The sequence below is a fragment of the Neopsephotus bourkii genome, unplaced genomic scaffold (genome assembly GCF_033783945.1).
Source record: "Neopsephotus bourkii isolate Nb327-2 ecotype Australia unplaced genomic scaffold, CSIRO-AGI_Nbou_v1 NB_1634, whole genome shotgun sequence".
In the NCBI taxonomy this organism is placed as follows: Eukaryota; Metazoa; Chordata; class Aves; order Psittaciformes; family Psittacidae; genus Neopsephotus; species Neopsephotus bourkii.
In genome coordinates, this window is record NW_026902109.1 from 7,284,272 (window position 1) to 7,298,773 (window position 14,502).

Sequence of the window (14,502 nt, forward strand, 5' to 3'; positions counted from 1 at the left end):
ACTCCCCTGCAAGGAGCAGGGATATCTTGAACTAGATCAGTTTGCCTAGAGCTACATCCAGCCTGGCCTTGAATGTGGCCAGGGTTGGTGCATCCACCACCTCTCTGGGCAACCTCCTTCAGTATTTTACCATCCCCATTATAAAAAATTTTTTCCTCACATCCAGCCTGAATCTTAGTTTAAAACCCTTACTCCTCATACTATTTCAACAGGCTTGGGTCTCTCCCCATTTTCCTTATGGGCCCCTTTTTACATGAGTTGGTCATAAAGGGCTTGGTTCTTTGTGCGATTGTGGCCTTCTAATTAAGTACAGTATTTCACTGGTGAAACAAGGGATTTTATTAGGTTTGGGATCTTGCACAGTATGTCCCAATTTACCTTGTCATTCAAGTTTGTCTTTTCATACAGGGCAGTCTCATAGCTGAGAAGTTAGAATTAAAGGAATCTTATTTTCCTGTTAAAAGAAAATAGTTTTTGGGTTCATCTTAAAGATCTTTTCCAACCTCATTGATTCTATGATTCTGTGGTTTGTTGTTCATGTATACTTAGAAACACTGTGTGTCATGCAGATGTACATTGATTTTGTAGTCCTCGAAAATTAGAATCTTGGTTTTGATGTTATTATTTTAACATACTCGTACTGGTAATTGTTTCCATAAATTCTTCAGGTGAAGCTGACACATCAAACTTGTGTTTCAAAATCTCAAAACTTCATCTGTGCAAACAGGCAAAGAAAGTAGTGTGTAGTGCAGATCTGCACCTCCTGTCTGAACATAGTTCCTATGGGATGGGTGTGTTCTCAGTTCAGGTGTATTCTGTTGGGTTGTCAGATGTTAATTTTGTTAGAATTGAAGTTATATCGTTCTGTATTTATAGGATATCTGTGGTGATAAGTAAATAACATGGATATAACAGCTTTAGGGGCATTTTCAACTTGGATGTTATGTTCTCAATATGTTATACATGTTACATGTGGCTGTTAAGTAAAGGTTTCCCATCTAACTGTCTTTTTTATGCCTTGAAAATCACAACCTCCTTTGCTCTTTGTAGAAAATAAAAAAATTACCATCTAATTTTCATTTATATCTCATGCTTGAACTTTCTTAGGGAACAGTTATTCAGGCATTTAAAAACACTAAAGGCCGGATTAGTTGTATCGTAAGTCACAGGGTTGGCTAGATTTATAGTCTGCTAAAGAAGACTGAATGTGTAAAATCTAAGCAACTAATACAGTAAGAAAGCTGCACCGGAGCTTCTCAGCAGACGTTTGCTACTGCAAGCAAACTGCTCACTCTAAACCTCTTGGTGCTGTTAAAGGCACTGATAAACACCTCTTGTACTGGAAGCTGTGAAATGTTCTTGGATGTACCAGCCTTAATATCTCAGGCTCTGAGTCCTTTTCAACCATCTTCCACTGCAGCCAGCTTCCACTTCCACTCCAGAGGTGTCTCATTTTCAATGGTAACAGAGTGCAGGTTCAGCGTTTTGCCAAGGCAGACTGTAACAGAGGGTGATGTGAGTGATCTCAAAAATGGCATATACTAAACCTGCACGTCAGAGACTTACCTTGTCTTGTGGTCTAGCAAGGAAAGAGTCTTACTTGCTTGGATGTTTTCCTAGTTCAATCAAGGATCTCCAGAAAGAAGGAGCTGAATCTAAAATGTGTTTTCCGCTCTGTTTTGAGTTGCCTGCATGTGCGATTTTCAGGAAACATTCTATTTTCTCTGCAAGCACGTTAAGATTGACTGCTGTAGAGGGATAGAGCCTCAGTTGTTGCAAATACAGTTGATTATAGATTCACATGCAATTTTTTTCAGAAATATGTGCTGATTTAGTCTCCACTGGTGTGACAAAGAAGAGGGGTTTCACACAGCCCTAAACCAGTGTAGTTTTTAACCTGTGGAAAATATATCATAATTACATAGTTGGAATGTGGCCAGTTATGAGGACATTACAAACAATATAATATTTTTGGCTGCTTTATCATGCACACTACAATGCTATGATCAAAGAAAGCTGATAATTAAGTTGCATGATAGGGCAAACAGAGGGATTTTTTTTAATGTTTTCGATGAATAATCAAATAATGTCTCCTGCAATTATATTCAAAATAGCTGGTCTTTTCTAGCTGAAAGATGTTTCCTTTGAATTGTCAGGCAGTTGGAATGGAGCTTTTCCTGTTGCCCTGTGGTTGTGTTTAGGGCTGTGATCCCAAAAGCATCTCTCTGAAGGATAATTAACAGCAGAACTGCAGACAGCAGTTGGCCCCAGGCTGTCACATTCTTATCAGAAGAAAACACGAATGGTAATATGGTATGTAAAGCATGAGTACAGCTGTAGTTGTTTGCACAAAGATCACCTTCTCATCCAGTGCAACCAACCTCCTTTCTAATAAGGAAGATACAAGTGTATTTTTTTAATATAGGTTTAGTTACGAGGTAGTGGGGAGGTACGAAGGATACAGCCACTTGGAGTCTCAGATAAAGAGTGCCTCTGAGAAAATTATTATAGCTGGTTTATTTCACATGGTTCAGATGCTGCTGTTGAGTGGCCAGTATAGTTCACTTGAAATAAAATTTCACCCCTTACCAAGTGAGCATGAATTTACTTGGAGGACAATTCTAAATTAACATAGGAACAAAATCTAGGTAATGCCAAGGACCTCCAATTTGCCATGTAGTGCTTAGTGCCCATGAGTTGAGCCTGACTAAAAAAAAAATAATAAAAAAGCCATAAATGGTAGTAAGCCCACCCTTATGAATACAAACAAAAATGTTATCATCTGGTTCCTCAGATCATATCATGCTGCCTCAAGACTAGTTTTGTTGAGCACATTTCCAAATGGAAGTAACATAAGTTCATCCTTAAAATGAGGTCATTGCTTCCCCCCCCACAACAAATGTTAGGCATGGTTAGCATCTTTTTGTTGGGACTCAAGCCAGAATGCATCCTGCTCTGGCACAATGGGAATCTGCTGGGGGTTTCCCTTCACAACAGCTACTGTTAAAGATGGAGTGAAAAACAAAACCCTGCTCCCAATGTGAAAAAAGACTGGATTTTTAATCTGAAAAAGAGGTCACTGTAAGCAGAACTCAAAAGAGAGAGAGATGAACATAATAAAAATACCATCAGTATGGGAGGGAGCTTGTGCATATTTGAAATAATGGCTTTGCACTTTGGGGGGTTCACCAAATGATACATATTCTCTGTTTGCTGGAAGGAGTCTCTCTGGTCACATGCAAAAGCCAGGCCAGACCCTGTGTTGACAGCCAATGCAAATTTCCTAGTAGTTTTTGCCTTTTTTCCTGCTTAATAGTCTCTCACTTCACTGGGAGCACTTGGAGAAAATGGCAGTGAATCCATATTTGCTAGCATAAATTGACATCAGCATTTTCTGTCTTAAAACGAAGGCTTAAGATAATATCCAAGTGACTTAGGAGTTTATCTTTTCTGTAATAGGAATATTTTTAACTCCTGTAGCTTTTCCTCAAAATAGGGAAATGGTTCTTGGGTCTTACCCCCTGCATGTCACAGGCTCTGCCATCCGTCATCTCTCAGACTAGTAGAACTTAGGGTAAAGAAGAGTTATGAAACAGGATACTGCTACCAACATAGCTTATTCAGCCTCAGCTCTTTCCAGAGATGTCTCTAGGATGAAGGCTGTTGAAATCAGCTCCAGACTGGAAAACCTGTTGTGGGCTGAAAGCAGCCCACAGTCTACAAGCTCATCAGCCTGCTGTACATTAACTCTATTTTTTATACTGTGGTACATTAAAGGGAAACATACAAACACAAAAGAAATACACATTGCATAAAAATTGCATTCACTAGTCAATCATCTGTATTTACATATTTCTTAAAACTAGAAATAGTACTAGTACTCTCATACGTCTACTGTTTGTTAAATATTGTCTGAATAGCCATTCCAGAACTAAATGCTATGCACAGGATCTGAGGTCTGTCTCTCCAAGAGTTAAAATACTTGCAAGAATCTTGATTTTTAATTTGCATCTAGATATAGAGATTGAAAAGGTAGCATCCCCAGGCAACCCAAGAGGGAGCAGGGGAAGGCTGCGGGGATACAGCGTGACAACAAGGGACCCTGTGCAAATGCACAGGAAGGGCTGCAGTCCTTGTGGCTGACTTCAGGACCATCTGAGATTCGGGGTGCTTTGATGTATGGCCCATGCCTCTGCTGTTCTCTTGATATTTGTTAAGATAGTGAAGAATCAAAAGCCAGTTTTCATCTTCATTTCGTGTTGAGATTGATTACCTCCAGAAAAAGAAACAAAGGGATCTGAATACATGGATAACATACATAATGTCTCTATCAGGAATATTGAGATTTAAGTAATTACTATTGGAGAAAATTTTTATTAGGTCTGTTAAGGAAATGGCCTGTAGACATGCTGTCTGTGTGGGGGTTTTCAAACACCAGCTAGTGTGGAAGGTACAGGTGGGTATATCTGGAGAACAGTTGCCCACAGAGCAAGGAGCACTTACCTGTGTGGGTGTCCTGAGCGATAGCTGGAAGCCTAAAATCATTTTTTTCTCTACTGTGTTTTTAATGCTTTTAATATAACGGGTCCTTGATTGGTCTTTGACATGGGCTCCCAGGCATGATGGCAATCCAGATTAATTATTAACATTATTGGTACGCTTGTTTGATCTTTCAAATTCTTCAGTGATTTCAGCCTAGGCTCTGATGCTGCTCCTGTCCGTGCAGTACAGGGGTAACTGCAGGCTCTGTCAGGGAGTCCAAGAGGCTTGCTTTTCAACAAACAGCGCCAATTGGAAATGTAATTTTTTTTTACACTAATGTGGTCTTAAAAAAAAAATAAAAATAAAAAAGGGCGAAAAATAGAAATAGAAATGTAAAATAAAGAAAATTTTAGGTACAGAAATGTGGAATTTTTTCTGACCCCTACAGTTAGCTTTTATAAAAGTTGAGTAACATTCGTTGTTTTTTTTCTGGTTTTGGAAGTGGAATGTCTTAAAAATGAGAGAATTCAAGGCATTTTGCAAGGTAGAAAAAGCTTGAAAGTCTATTCTCTGTTTGAGCAGGCCTGAAGTAATGCCTTAGTGATAGGGGAAGTGGAAGCTGGCAATGATGGAATTGCTTTTGGTTTGCAAAGATGTTGGTTCTCTTTCTCTCCAATGTGTTGCTTGTTTCTGCTTACGGCAGAGACAGTAATGGATGACAGAATCCCAGAGACCCCACTGAACTTTTTTGCACAATTGTACAACCTCAGTCTGTTATCCTTTTGTGCAAATCTCAAAATGGTTGTGCATGGTGGCCCATAAAGGGCGAGTTAACCAGCCTGAGGTCAGTTAACTCTGTGTGAGGGCTTGGGAGCTTTAGACAAGGTGAGAAAAAGAAAGCTTTCCCCTTCTTAGTGTACAGGGATGTGTTACTCCCTGGCTACTAAGGCAGCTCCTGTAGTTTCATACACTAGCTCACATCATGTTCAAGCAATTGGAAACCAGTAACGTGGAAACTGGAAGTGCCAGCTCAGCTCAGCTGAAGTGTGGGAGATTTTGTGTTATTTCTGGTGTGTTGTTAAATGGCAGCTTCTCTGGGTGCTTCCTAGTTACTATTGTAGTGCCTGCACATGCTGGCGCTGCTTTTTCAATACAGGGCCCCTCGTGCTAGAGGCCTGTCCCTGTCTCAGCGGTGAGATCCCAGACTGACGGGTGAGTAGGGCACTATGCCCAGCACCCCACCAACCCCACCACCTAGGAGACAACCTGGCTGCTTCTATTACTGGTGGTTTTGGACAGTTTGAGCAACAGGGTTGAGTTTTGAGTGGTGACTGGCAAAGGAGGGCATGCCGGTTGCTTGAGGGATTTCAGGAATAGATTTGTGCATCACTTAGCAGCACCAGAGCTAGCCTGATATGAAACAGTTTTGTATGTACCCAGGCTCAAGCATGACCTGACCTTCGTCCTTCATCCCATTAGCAAGCTAGTGCTTCCAAGAGAAGCCCTGAAAAGACACAGGCATTGCTCTCCCCCTACAGTGAAACAGCAGTTAGCTATTAATGTGAATATCAGCTATTTATCACTCAGTCTGCCTTCCCTGTCCCTGCCCCCTCCCCATTGTTTTTGATTAAATAGGTTTAAGCATTTCTGAGTATGGGCAGTGTTTCTTGTCTGGTGTGCACTAATGTGACTGGCAGGAACCGATTTTCCACAGCAAGCTTCTGTGGTGCATCCCTTCCCCACCCAGACGCAGCTATAAACAGCTGATGTTAATTATCATCCACCTGCTGACTGTGCCAAACAGACATGCCGTTACACTGGGACAAAAAAGGCTCCTGGTCTATTAAGTTCTCCCTCATACCTTTAGTAATGCTGATAAAATGCTGACCTGGTTTTTACCCCAGTGGCTGCTGTTGCTAAGCACTGAGAATATGACCTGTCTCCTGTAATGATCTGCATTGCACAGTTCAGATGATCTTCCACATGAAAGTGTTTTGCTGCACCTCTCAAGGCAGCTGTTCTTCTCCATAGTCTATACAGTAGTGATCATGTAGTTTGTAGCAGCACCTTGTTTCTGATAAAGCCTAATAAAACACTGATATCTGGGGGCTGTTTTGCTGGAGGCATATTGCAGAATTTGATTTGTAATGATCAGTGTGGCGTGCTTGGAAAATAGTCATTAAGAACAGGGAAGGTCAGAAGTCAGTAGTTTATCACTGCAACATGGAATGCCATGTGTGCAAAACTTGAGAGAAAATGAAGAGTTGATAAGTAATGGTTATCTCCTTAGAAGAGAGAGCTTATTGTATTGAACACACTAGTAAAATAGCCTTGTAGCTTGTACTGGTACAAAGAAGAAAGCAGACTTTGCACCTACTTTCCATTTTGCTGTCATTATGCTCCCAGATCACTTCATCCTGCGCATGAAAGTGACTTCAGATGGTCTTGAAGCAGTGCTTGAAAAGAACATGCACTGAAGTGGCTGCATTGGCAGGAGAGTAAAGTCTCTAGCATATCCAGAAAATGAGAAATGGAAAAATACAATAGTATTTACGCACTCAGTTACTTATCCAGTTACAAAAGTTATTGGATAACCTCTTGGTGCCAGGGTGTTTTGATTTTCTCTCAGCAGTTGCTGCCTTTAATTTTTTCTCTAAAAGTAACTTATTGCACTCTTTTAGAACCTTGAAAGGTCATAAAGCACTTAAGGTTGTAGTGATGTAAGCCTGTGATGAAATGATGCTGTGAGGGGAAAAAAACCCAAAAAGACAATTCCTGTTATACCAGAGGAGAAGAGGGCACAAAAGAAAAAAAAGCGTTTACTACTCAAGGTGCCAGGGAAAGCCATGGCACAGATAAAATCAAAGGTTACACCATTTGCCTCTCTTGAAAGCTAATCCAGTTCATTCCATTTGCTCCAAGGCAGGATCAGCATTATCTAAATTGTCCTTGGTGGGTATTTGTGTAACTTGTTGTTAAAACCCTCTGGGGACAGGAATTACTTTCAGTGATTCTTTCATAACTTAGCCATCATTTCTGCCATCCTCATGTTCAAGCTGAAGTCATCATAGGGGAAATTTGCACAGCTATCTTTAAAGGGAGGTCTGAGGAAAAAAACGCAGTGTGAAGAATAGCACTGTACCTAGGGATTTCTGGCTACTTCACCGAATGTGGAAGGTATTGTAAAGAAGATAAGCCATAAAATAAGGGAGGACGGAAACAAATCAAAATGTAATCAGATGTTAGATTGTAAAATGCCTTAAGTTGTAAAACCATGGGCTTGTTTTGTTTTGTTTTGTTTTGTTTTTTTCATTCAGACAGTCCAATCCTTCAGTGTTGAGTATTTTGTATTTTTTAAAATCTGTCATGTGAGATCTCACGGTACTGGTCCAGGCTGTTCAGGTTGGACATTAAAGGTGGTGTGGCACTTTTGGAAAAAGCAGAGTGGTTTCCATGGAGCTCTCTCCCAAGCCTCACTATGTTTGTCTTCCATGCTGGGTACCAGATGTATCCATCTGCTAGCCTTGCATGTTTGACAGTGCTACATAATTCATGTTTATGTATGAAGTCAAATCTTGTGCTTCCTCATCAGGCAGACAGCCTATTTACACATGAGGGAGGGCAGGTTTTGACCCGTATTTGGTAAGACAGTTTGGGATCCTTTCATGTCTAGTTAAACGTATGTACAATATGTCGTATCATTAGAAACTTTGCCAAGGGATTATATTTTTATACTGTGCTGTAGTTTTTAATGGGACTTTTCCTTTTTTTTTTGTTTCAGTCTGATGCAAATGCAAGTTACCTGAGGGCTGCTCGAGCTGGCAACTTGGAAAAGGCTCTCGACTACTTAAAAAATGGAGTGGACATCAACATTTCAAATCAGGTTAAAGAACATTTTGCTCAGATTTGCTGAATAAATACCTTTCTCACAACTTCTCTAATCTCTCTTTATATTTGCATTTCATATCAATGATAACTTTTGTGGTTTTTGATGAGTCATATTTATCTTGTAAAAATGATTTCTTTTTTTTTACCCTTTACCAAGACACCATTTCACAATATTGTGCTATTTAATGATATCTTTCATTCCACTTGTATTACATCAAATCATGGGAAAACACACCGAACTTGAGACCCCAGAGCTAGTATATCCTGACTTAATTCATACTCTTTCCTTATAATGCAGTTCTTGTAAAGTTTATATAAGAGTAATTTTTAGAAGCAGTCCTCTCACTGGGATATAATAAATTGTCTCCTGACATGTTTGCTATGCTGGAAAAACGTTTGGCAATCTTTCCCATTGCTTTCCTTTTTTCCATCTTTTTAAATCAGAATGGGTTGAATGCTCTCCATCTCGCTTCCAAAGAAGGACACGTAGAAGTTGTCTCTGAACTGATACAGCGAGGTGCCAGTGTTGATGCAGCAACAAAGGTCAGTCAGGCCTATCTAATTGTTCTCTTGTTCACAATGATGGCATGGGCACAAGGCGTCGGCCAACTGGTTGCAGCAGACATTACTGCAGCAGTAATTGCCTATTTTCCACTGGTGGAGTAGTCTCCAATTATTATCTAATAGAAACTTTTTAGGTTATAGCAAATGTCACATGTTACAAGGGATGAGATTTACTTAACAAATTGGAAATTCCTGTCTTTGTTTCTGTCCATGTCTTCTAGAATAACTTGCCCAGTAGAAGTATCCAGTAAGGTTATTTTTTTTATTGCTAGAAATTTTATGTTTTAAAGTGGAATATGTTCTTGATAGTATAGTTATGTATTCAGGTTCAGGTTTTGTACTTTTTTCAAATATCACTGTCTTTCATTTCAGAAAGGAAACACAGCACTGCACATAGCATCCCTTGCAGGACAAGCTGAAGTAGTCAAAGTCTTGGTTACAAATCGGGCCAATGTCAATGCACAGTCTCAGGTAGAGTAATATTTCTCTGTTTGTTACTATCAGAAACTTTGCTGACATTAAAAACATTCTTCCCTTATAAACTATAATGTTAGTATATTTTGTAGATTTCATCATGTTAATGCCAGCTTTTGAAAACAGGGTTCGATGGAGTTAGTAAAATTAACGTCATCCCTTGAGCATATTAAGAAACATTCTTTCTTGGTTGTTCCACACACATAGGTAGCTGACAACAGGTGCAGAGACAAAGTTTAAACACACAGCTGCTGTCTTATTACTGAAGCCAGCATTTTAGTGAATGTAGTACTGAGTTAATTCTCACCTTGTAACTCAACATGTGATTAAAACTTTAAATGCTTCCAGTTGTCCCACTTCTGCCTTACCCTTTGCCATGTGGTCAGAGAGTACCAAGAGGCATCATGGACATACCAAGTCTTGTCTTTCCCCATAGGGATGACAGTGCAGTAAAATCCGAGGTTGTGTTTGGATCTTTTCCCAAATGCAATGTTAACCATTGGGACCAGTATTATTTAATATATTCATCAACGATTTAGATGAGGGAATTGAGTGTACTATCAGCAAGTTTGCTGATGACACTAAGCTGGGAGGGTGGCCGACATGCCAGAAGGCTGTGCTGCCATCCAGAGAGACCTGGACAGGCTGGAGAGCTGGGCGGGGAATAACTTGATGAAATATAACAAGGGAAAGTGTAGAGTCCTGCATCTGGGCAGGAACAACCCCAGGTTCCAGTATAGGCTGGGGAACGACCTGTTAGAGAGCAGTGTAGGGGAGAGGGACCTGGGGGTCCTAGTGGACGACAGGATGACCATGAGCGACACTGTGCCCTTGTGGCCAAGAAGGCCAATGGCATCCTGGGGTGTATTAGAAGGGGGGTGGTTAGTAGGTCGAGAGAGGTCCTCCTTCCCCTCTACTCAGCCCTGGTGAGACCTCATCTGGAATACTGTGTCCAGTTCTGGGCCCCTCAGTTTAAGAAGGACAGGGACCTGCTGGAGAGAGTCCAGCGCAGGGCAACTAAGATGATTAAGGGAGTGGAGCATCTCCCTTATGAGGAGAGGCTGAGGGAGCTGGGTCTCTATAGTTTGGAGAAGAGGAGATTGAGGGGTGACCTTATTAGTGTATATAAATATATAAAGGGGGAGTGTCACGAGGATGGAGCCAGGCTCTTCTCAGTGGCAAACAATGAAAGGACAAGGGGAAATGGGTATAAATTGGAACACAAGAGGTTCCACTTAAACCTGAGAAGAAACTTCTTCTCAGTGAGGGTGACAGAACACTGGGACAGGCTGCCCAGGGAGGTTGTGGAATCTCCTTCTTTGGAGACATTCAAAACCCGCCTGGACACGTTCCTGTGTAACCTTATCTAGGTGTTCCTGCTCCGGCAGGGGGATTGGACTAGATGATCTTTTGAGGTCCCTTCCAATCTCTAACCTACTGTGATACTGTGATACTGTGAACCATCAGTTGAGATTAACTGAGTTGCCCACCTCATTCATCAACAGAGTAAATATGTTTTAAGTTGTCCAGAAGCCACAGAGGCACAGCTTAGGCGATGAAGAACGTGGAGGCACATCCAGGAGTGATTGCAAGATACTGGAAGTGGTTGTGTAACAGACAGCACAGCAAAGCATGTAACATTGAGCCTTAGATCTACCCCTCAGTGTCCTAGGAGCTGCTAATTGTTACAGAGTCAGAAGAGACAACTGATAGAATGGGAGAGTGGGAAAGAACTTTTTCACATGTTTCACATAATGTTCACATACTGTTTCACATAATTCAGTGTCTCAGGCTTAATGGGGCTCATCCCCTTTCTTTCTACAAGGAGGTACTGTGCTACAAATATAGGCAGACCTATTAAATTTGGTCAAGTCCTTTGAATGAGTATTTAGGTCAATCATAGAAAATTTGAAATAAGGGAAAACAGCTGGATTTAAGAGCAAGCAGTAAAATGAAACAGGGAAAAACTCTGGTTATTTAAATGCATAAACCACAGAATGCTGAAAGCCAGGTAAGTGGCTGTGCCATGGGAGATGTCCTTCATGCCTGCCCCATTCCTGCTCTCCCTGCTCAGAGGCTGGCTGGCAGGCAGTGTCACAGAAAGGGTCAGATTATGAGGTGGTCTTCTCATCTGGCTCAGTGTTGCCATTCTTCTGTATTATGCAGATATGGGTGTCCTAGAAAATATTTGTTAAAAAAGGGAAATTTAAAAATTTACGTTTTAAAGAAATACTGTTTTTTAATTGCTCTCAGATAGGATGAACAAAATGTTTAATACAGTCTATTTCAAGGATGTGAGTTGCTTGTGATGTGAATTTCATGTTTCCTTCACCTGTGGCTCAGTTCTCCTTTCTTACTCTTTTGTACTAGTTAGGTACAATAACATTTGGTTCCAGGCACCATGTAACTTGAATTGAAAGAGAACAACAAAAAGCACTTTTCAGTAAAATTTTCTGTGACTGTTGAGAAGTAAAACAAAGCAGAAATATTTTCAGTGTTTTTCTGTTCAAGAAATGAAGATGGCTTTGAAAGGGTCTTTTCTGCCTGTGTTTGAGAACTTGTGTATTGAGCCCTGAAACTAAAAATAATCAGAGACTGTAAACATCTTAGGTAACTGCAGTGTCCACACACCCCAAGGTTTTGCCACGTTACCATTATTTTGCTAATATATGAGATTTATAGATTGTAATTTTATTCCTCCTTTAAGGAAGCCTTTGACATCTTTGCTTGAGAGACATGTATATTTGCCATTCCATACCAGTACCTGGCAGTGAGATACTCCAGTAGGGACTAGTCTTTCTGGGAGGTCCCTGGAACTCCCTGTTGTCAAGCTGGACCTTGGTCAGCTTTGGCTGTGGTACTGAGCATCACTTGAGCTTTCCTAAAGCTTAGCATAGAGTTCAGATGAATTTTATGTGCCCACAAAGAGACTAGCCAAAGTTATTTTAGTTTTTTTTTTTTTTATTTTTTATTTTTGCCCTGTTTTCTATGAGTTTGATTTTATCTCCTCTTCCACTGAAGGTAACAGCTCTACACTGCTGATGGTGCCAGTTTTAGGGATGCGAGGCTTTCTTTACCCAAAATTCCTGTCTTTAAAAAAAAAAAAAGTTAATTTTTATTAAGTCTGAATTTTGTGCCTCCTCTAAGGGCTATTTATTACTATGAAAGACAATGCTTTCCTTAGGCTTGTGGCTGTCAGTTTTAGCCCCTTTTTAAAGAGCGGAAGAAAAAAAATGGGGGGGAAAAGATGTTGAAAACCATACGGTAATTTAACATAGGAGAAAAAGTTCTCTTCTGTCTCCAAATGCTAATAATGCTTGCTCTGAGAATTTTTGCCTATTAATTTTTTCCTGAAACTAATTATTACATAGAATTTCCTGCTTAATTTCTAAATGCACATATTTGAAACTAAAAGAAAAATAAACTTTGTTTCCAGCTGAGTTAGTAAATAGATAACTGAGTGTGCTATGAAATGTTAAAGAAAAATGCCAGACTGCTGTTCACTAAAGTAACAACCTGTAACATGACATATTAGGTACCTTATCAGGTGTTTTCTGAGTTTATTTTTTTTTCATTGAGCAGACTTTTGACTTTACAGTAACTAAACAGTCAGATCTTGGTTCTGGAGAGTGCATTAACACATTGCTAACTTTAGGTTTTGGCTCCAGTAGAACTCCAAAGCCTGCTTTATGCTTGTAGGGATGCTTTCCTGAATAGAGACCAAATCATCAAAATACTGGAACACCAACAGACCTTGCAGCCTGTGCAAGCCTTGTAAACATGTGGCTTCAACAGCTGCTCAATGTCTTGTTGATGGTAAAGTTCCTCTTGGATCAAACAAACAGTTCACGCCATTTTCTCTCTAACTGTCTGTTTTTCTGACCTCCTATTTGTCTCTGCTGCCAGTGAAGCCTGCACATTCGGCCTCAGGTCAGCTGCATTCTCCTGTGTGCTCTGTGTTGGATGTGTGCCCTGCAACTCAGCCACATTGCTGTGACAGTCAGATGTCTCTCAGCTGTTTTCACTGCAGCTACTATAACTCAGTCAAAATTAACTGCTATAGGTCTCAGGCTATGGTTTTCCTTCATCACTCCAGAGCCCAGAACGTTGATGTTTTTTCTCTGATGCAAGTACATGGCCAAACTCTTCTCAGCTCATTTCTGGCTCTGTTGGTTTCCTGCAAAATCTAGGTCAGTGTCCTTTTAACTGCTCTAGCTGAATTGCTGAGCTGCTCCCCCTGGGACTTCCACCCTGCTGAAATCTGTGCACTGGCCACATTGTAGACATAACAGTGCTGATACTCTTAGCAAACCCAGTTACATGGAAGCGTTTCCTGAACTTACCTATTATATAGGCCAGATGAAATCTTTCTCATGTTTTCCCCATTAATTTTAACTACCCCTTACCTCCTATTTTATTGTGTATTTTCTTTCAACCTTGTCCTTCCGACCCTCTGGTGTAATCACCAGAAGTGGTGTGTGGTAGGCTGAGATGTCCGGAAGTATTTTAGGATTGAGTAGTTGGAGAGGGAAGCATTGCATGAAGTTTACTTTAGAGAAGTCTGAGGTTCACAGAAATGCTAATGGCATGAGATTTAGAAGATACTAAGAAAGACAAGGCCCACTGAAACCTCAGTGGCCTCCTGGCCAAATGTATAATGGCGTCATCATCCATGTGATACCACAAGGGAAGGGATCAGGCAAAATCCAGAAGTGGTATGTCTGACAGTGATGCTGGAGTATGAAGGGTAAAACATATATCATGGTAGATTAGAGGAGAAAGAGATTGTTGCTCATATTGATGATACTGCTTTGGTTGCTTCAACAGTACCAACCTGCTCAGTCAATAATATATGGATATTTTAAGTTCTTACTGTAAAATGTATTTATAATTTATTGTAAAATTTGTATTATAAAATGTATTTATATTTTCACAATTCTGTTGGACTGAGGGACATGCAGTCTATATGAAAGCCAAGCAGTCTCAGGTGCAAATCAGCAACTTCTTTAAATTCCTTCAGAGGTATCATGATCCCAGGACAGGTTTCATTACTTCATTTTTCCGTTTTGTTTTTGTGAGTGACATTAAAGCTGT

General features: G+C 40.4%; 1 protein-coding gene across 11 annotated transcripts in view; it reads left to right on the forward strand.

Moving 5' to 3' along the window:
* ANK3 (ankyrin 3) overlaps positions 1-14,502 on the forward strand; it is a 382,424-nt gene that overhangs the window by 226,119 nt on the left and 141,803 nt on the right. For all 11 annotated transcript variants that reach the window (XM_061374052.1, XM_061374053.1, XM_061374054.1 and 8 more), the window contains 3 exons: positions 8,264-8,365; positions 8,815-8,913; positions 9,307-9,405. In XM_061374052.1, coding sequence (XP_061230036.1) covers positions 8,264-8,365; positions 8,815-8,913; positions 9,307-9,405 — 300 coding nt within the window. The remainder of the gene's footprint in view (positions 1-8,263; positions 8,366-8,814; positions 8,914-9,306; positions 9,406-14,502) is intronic.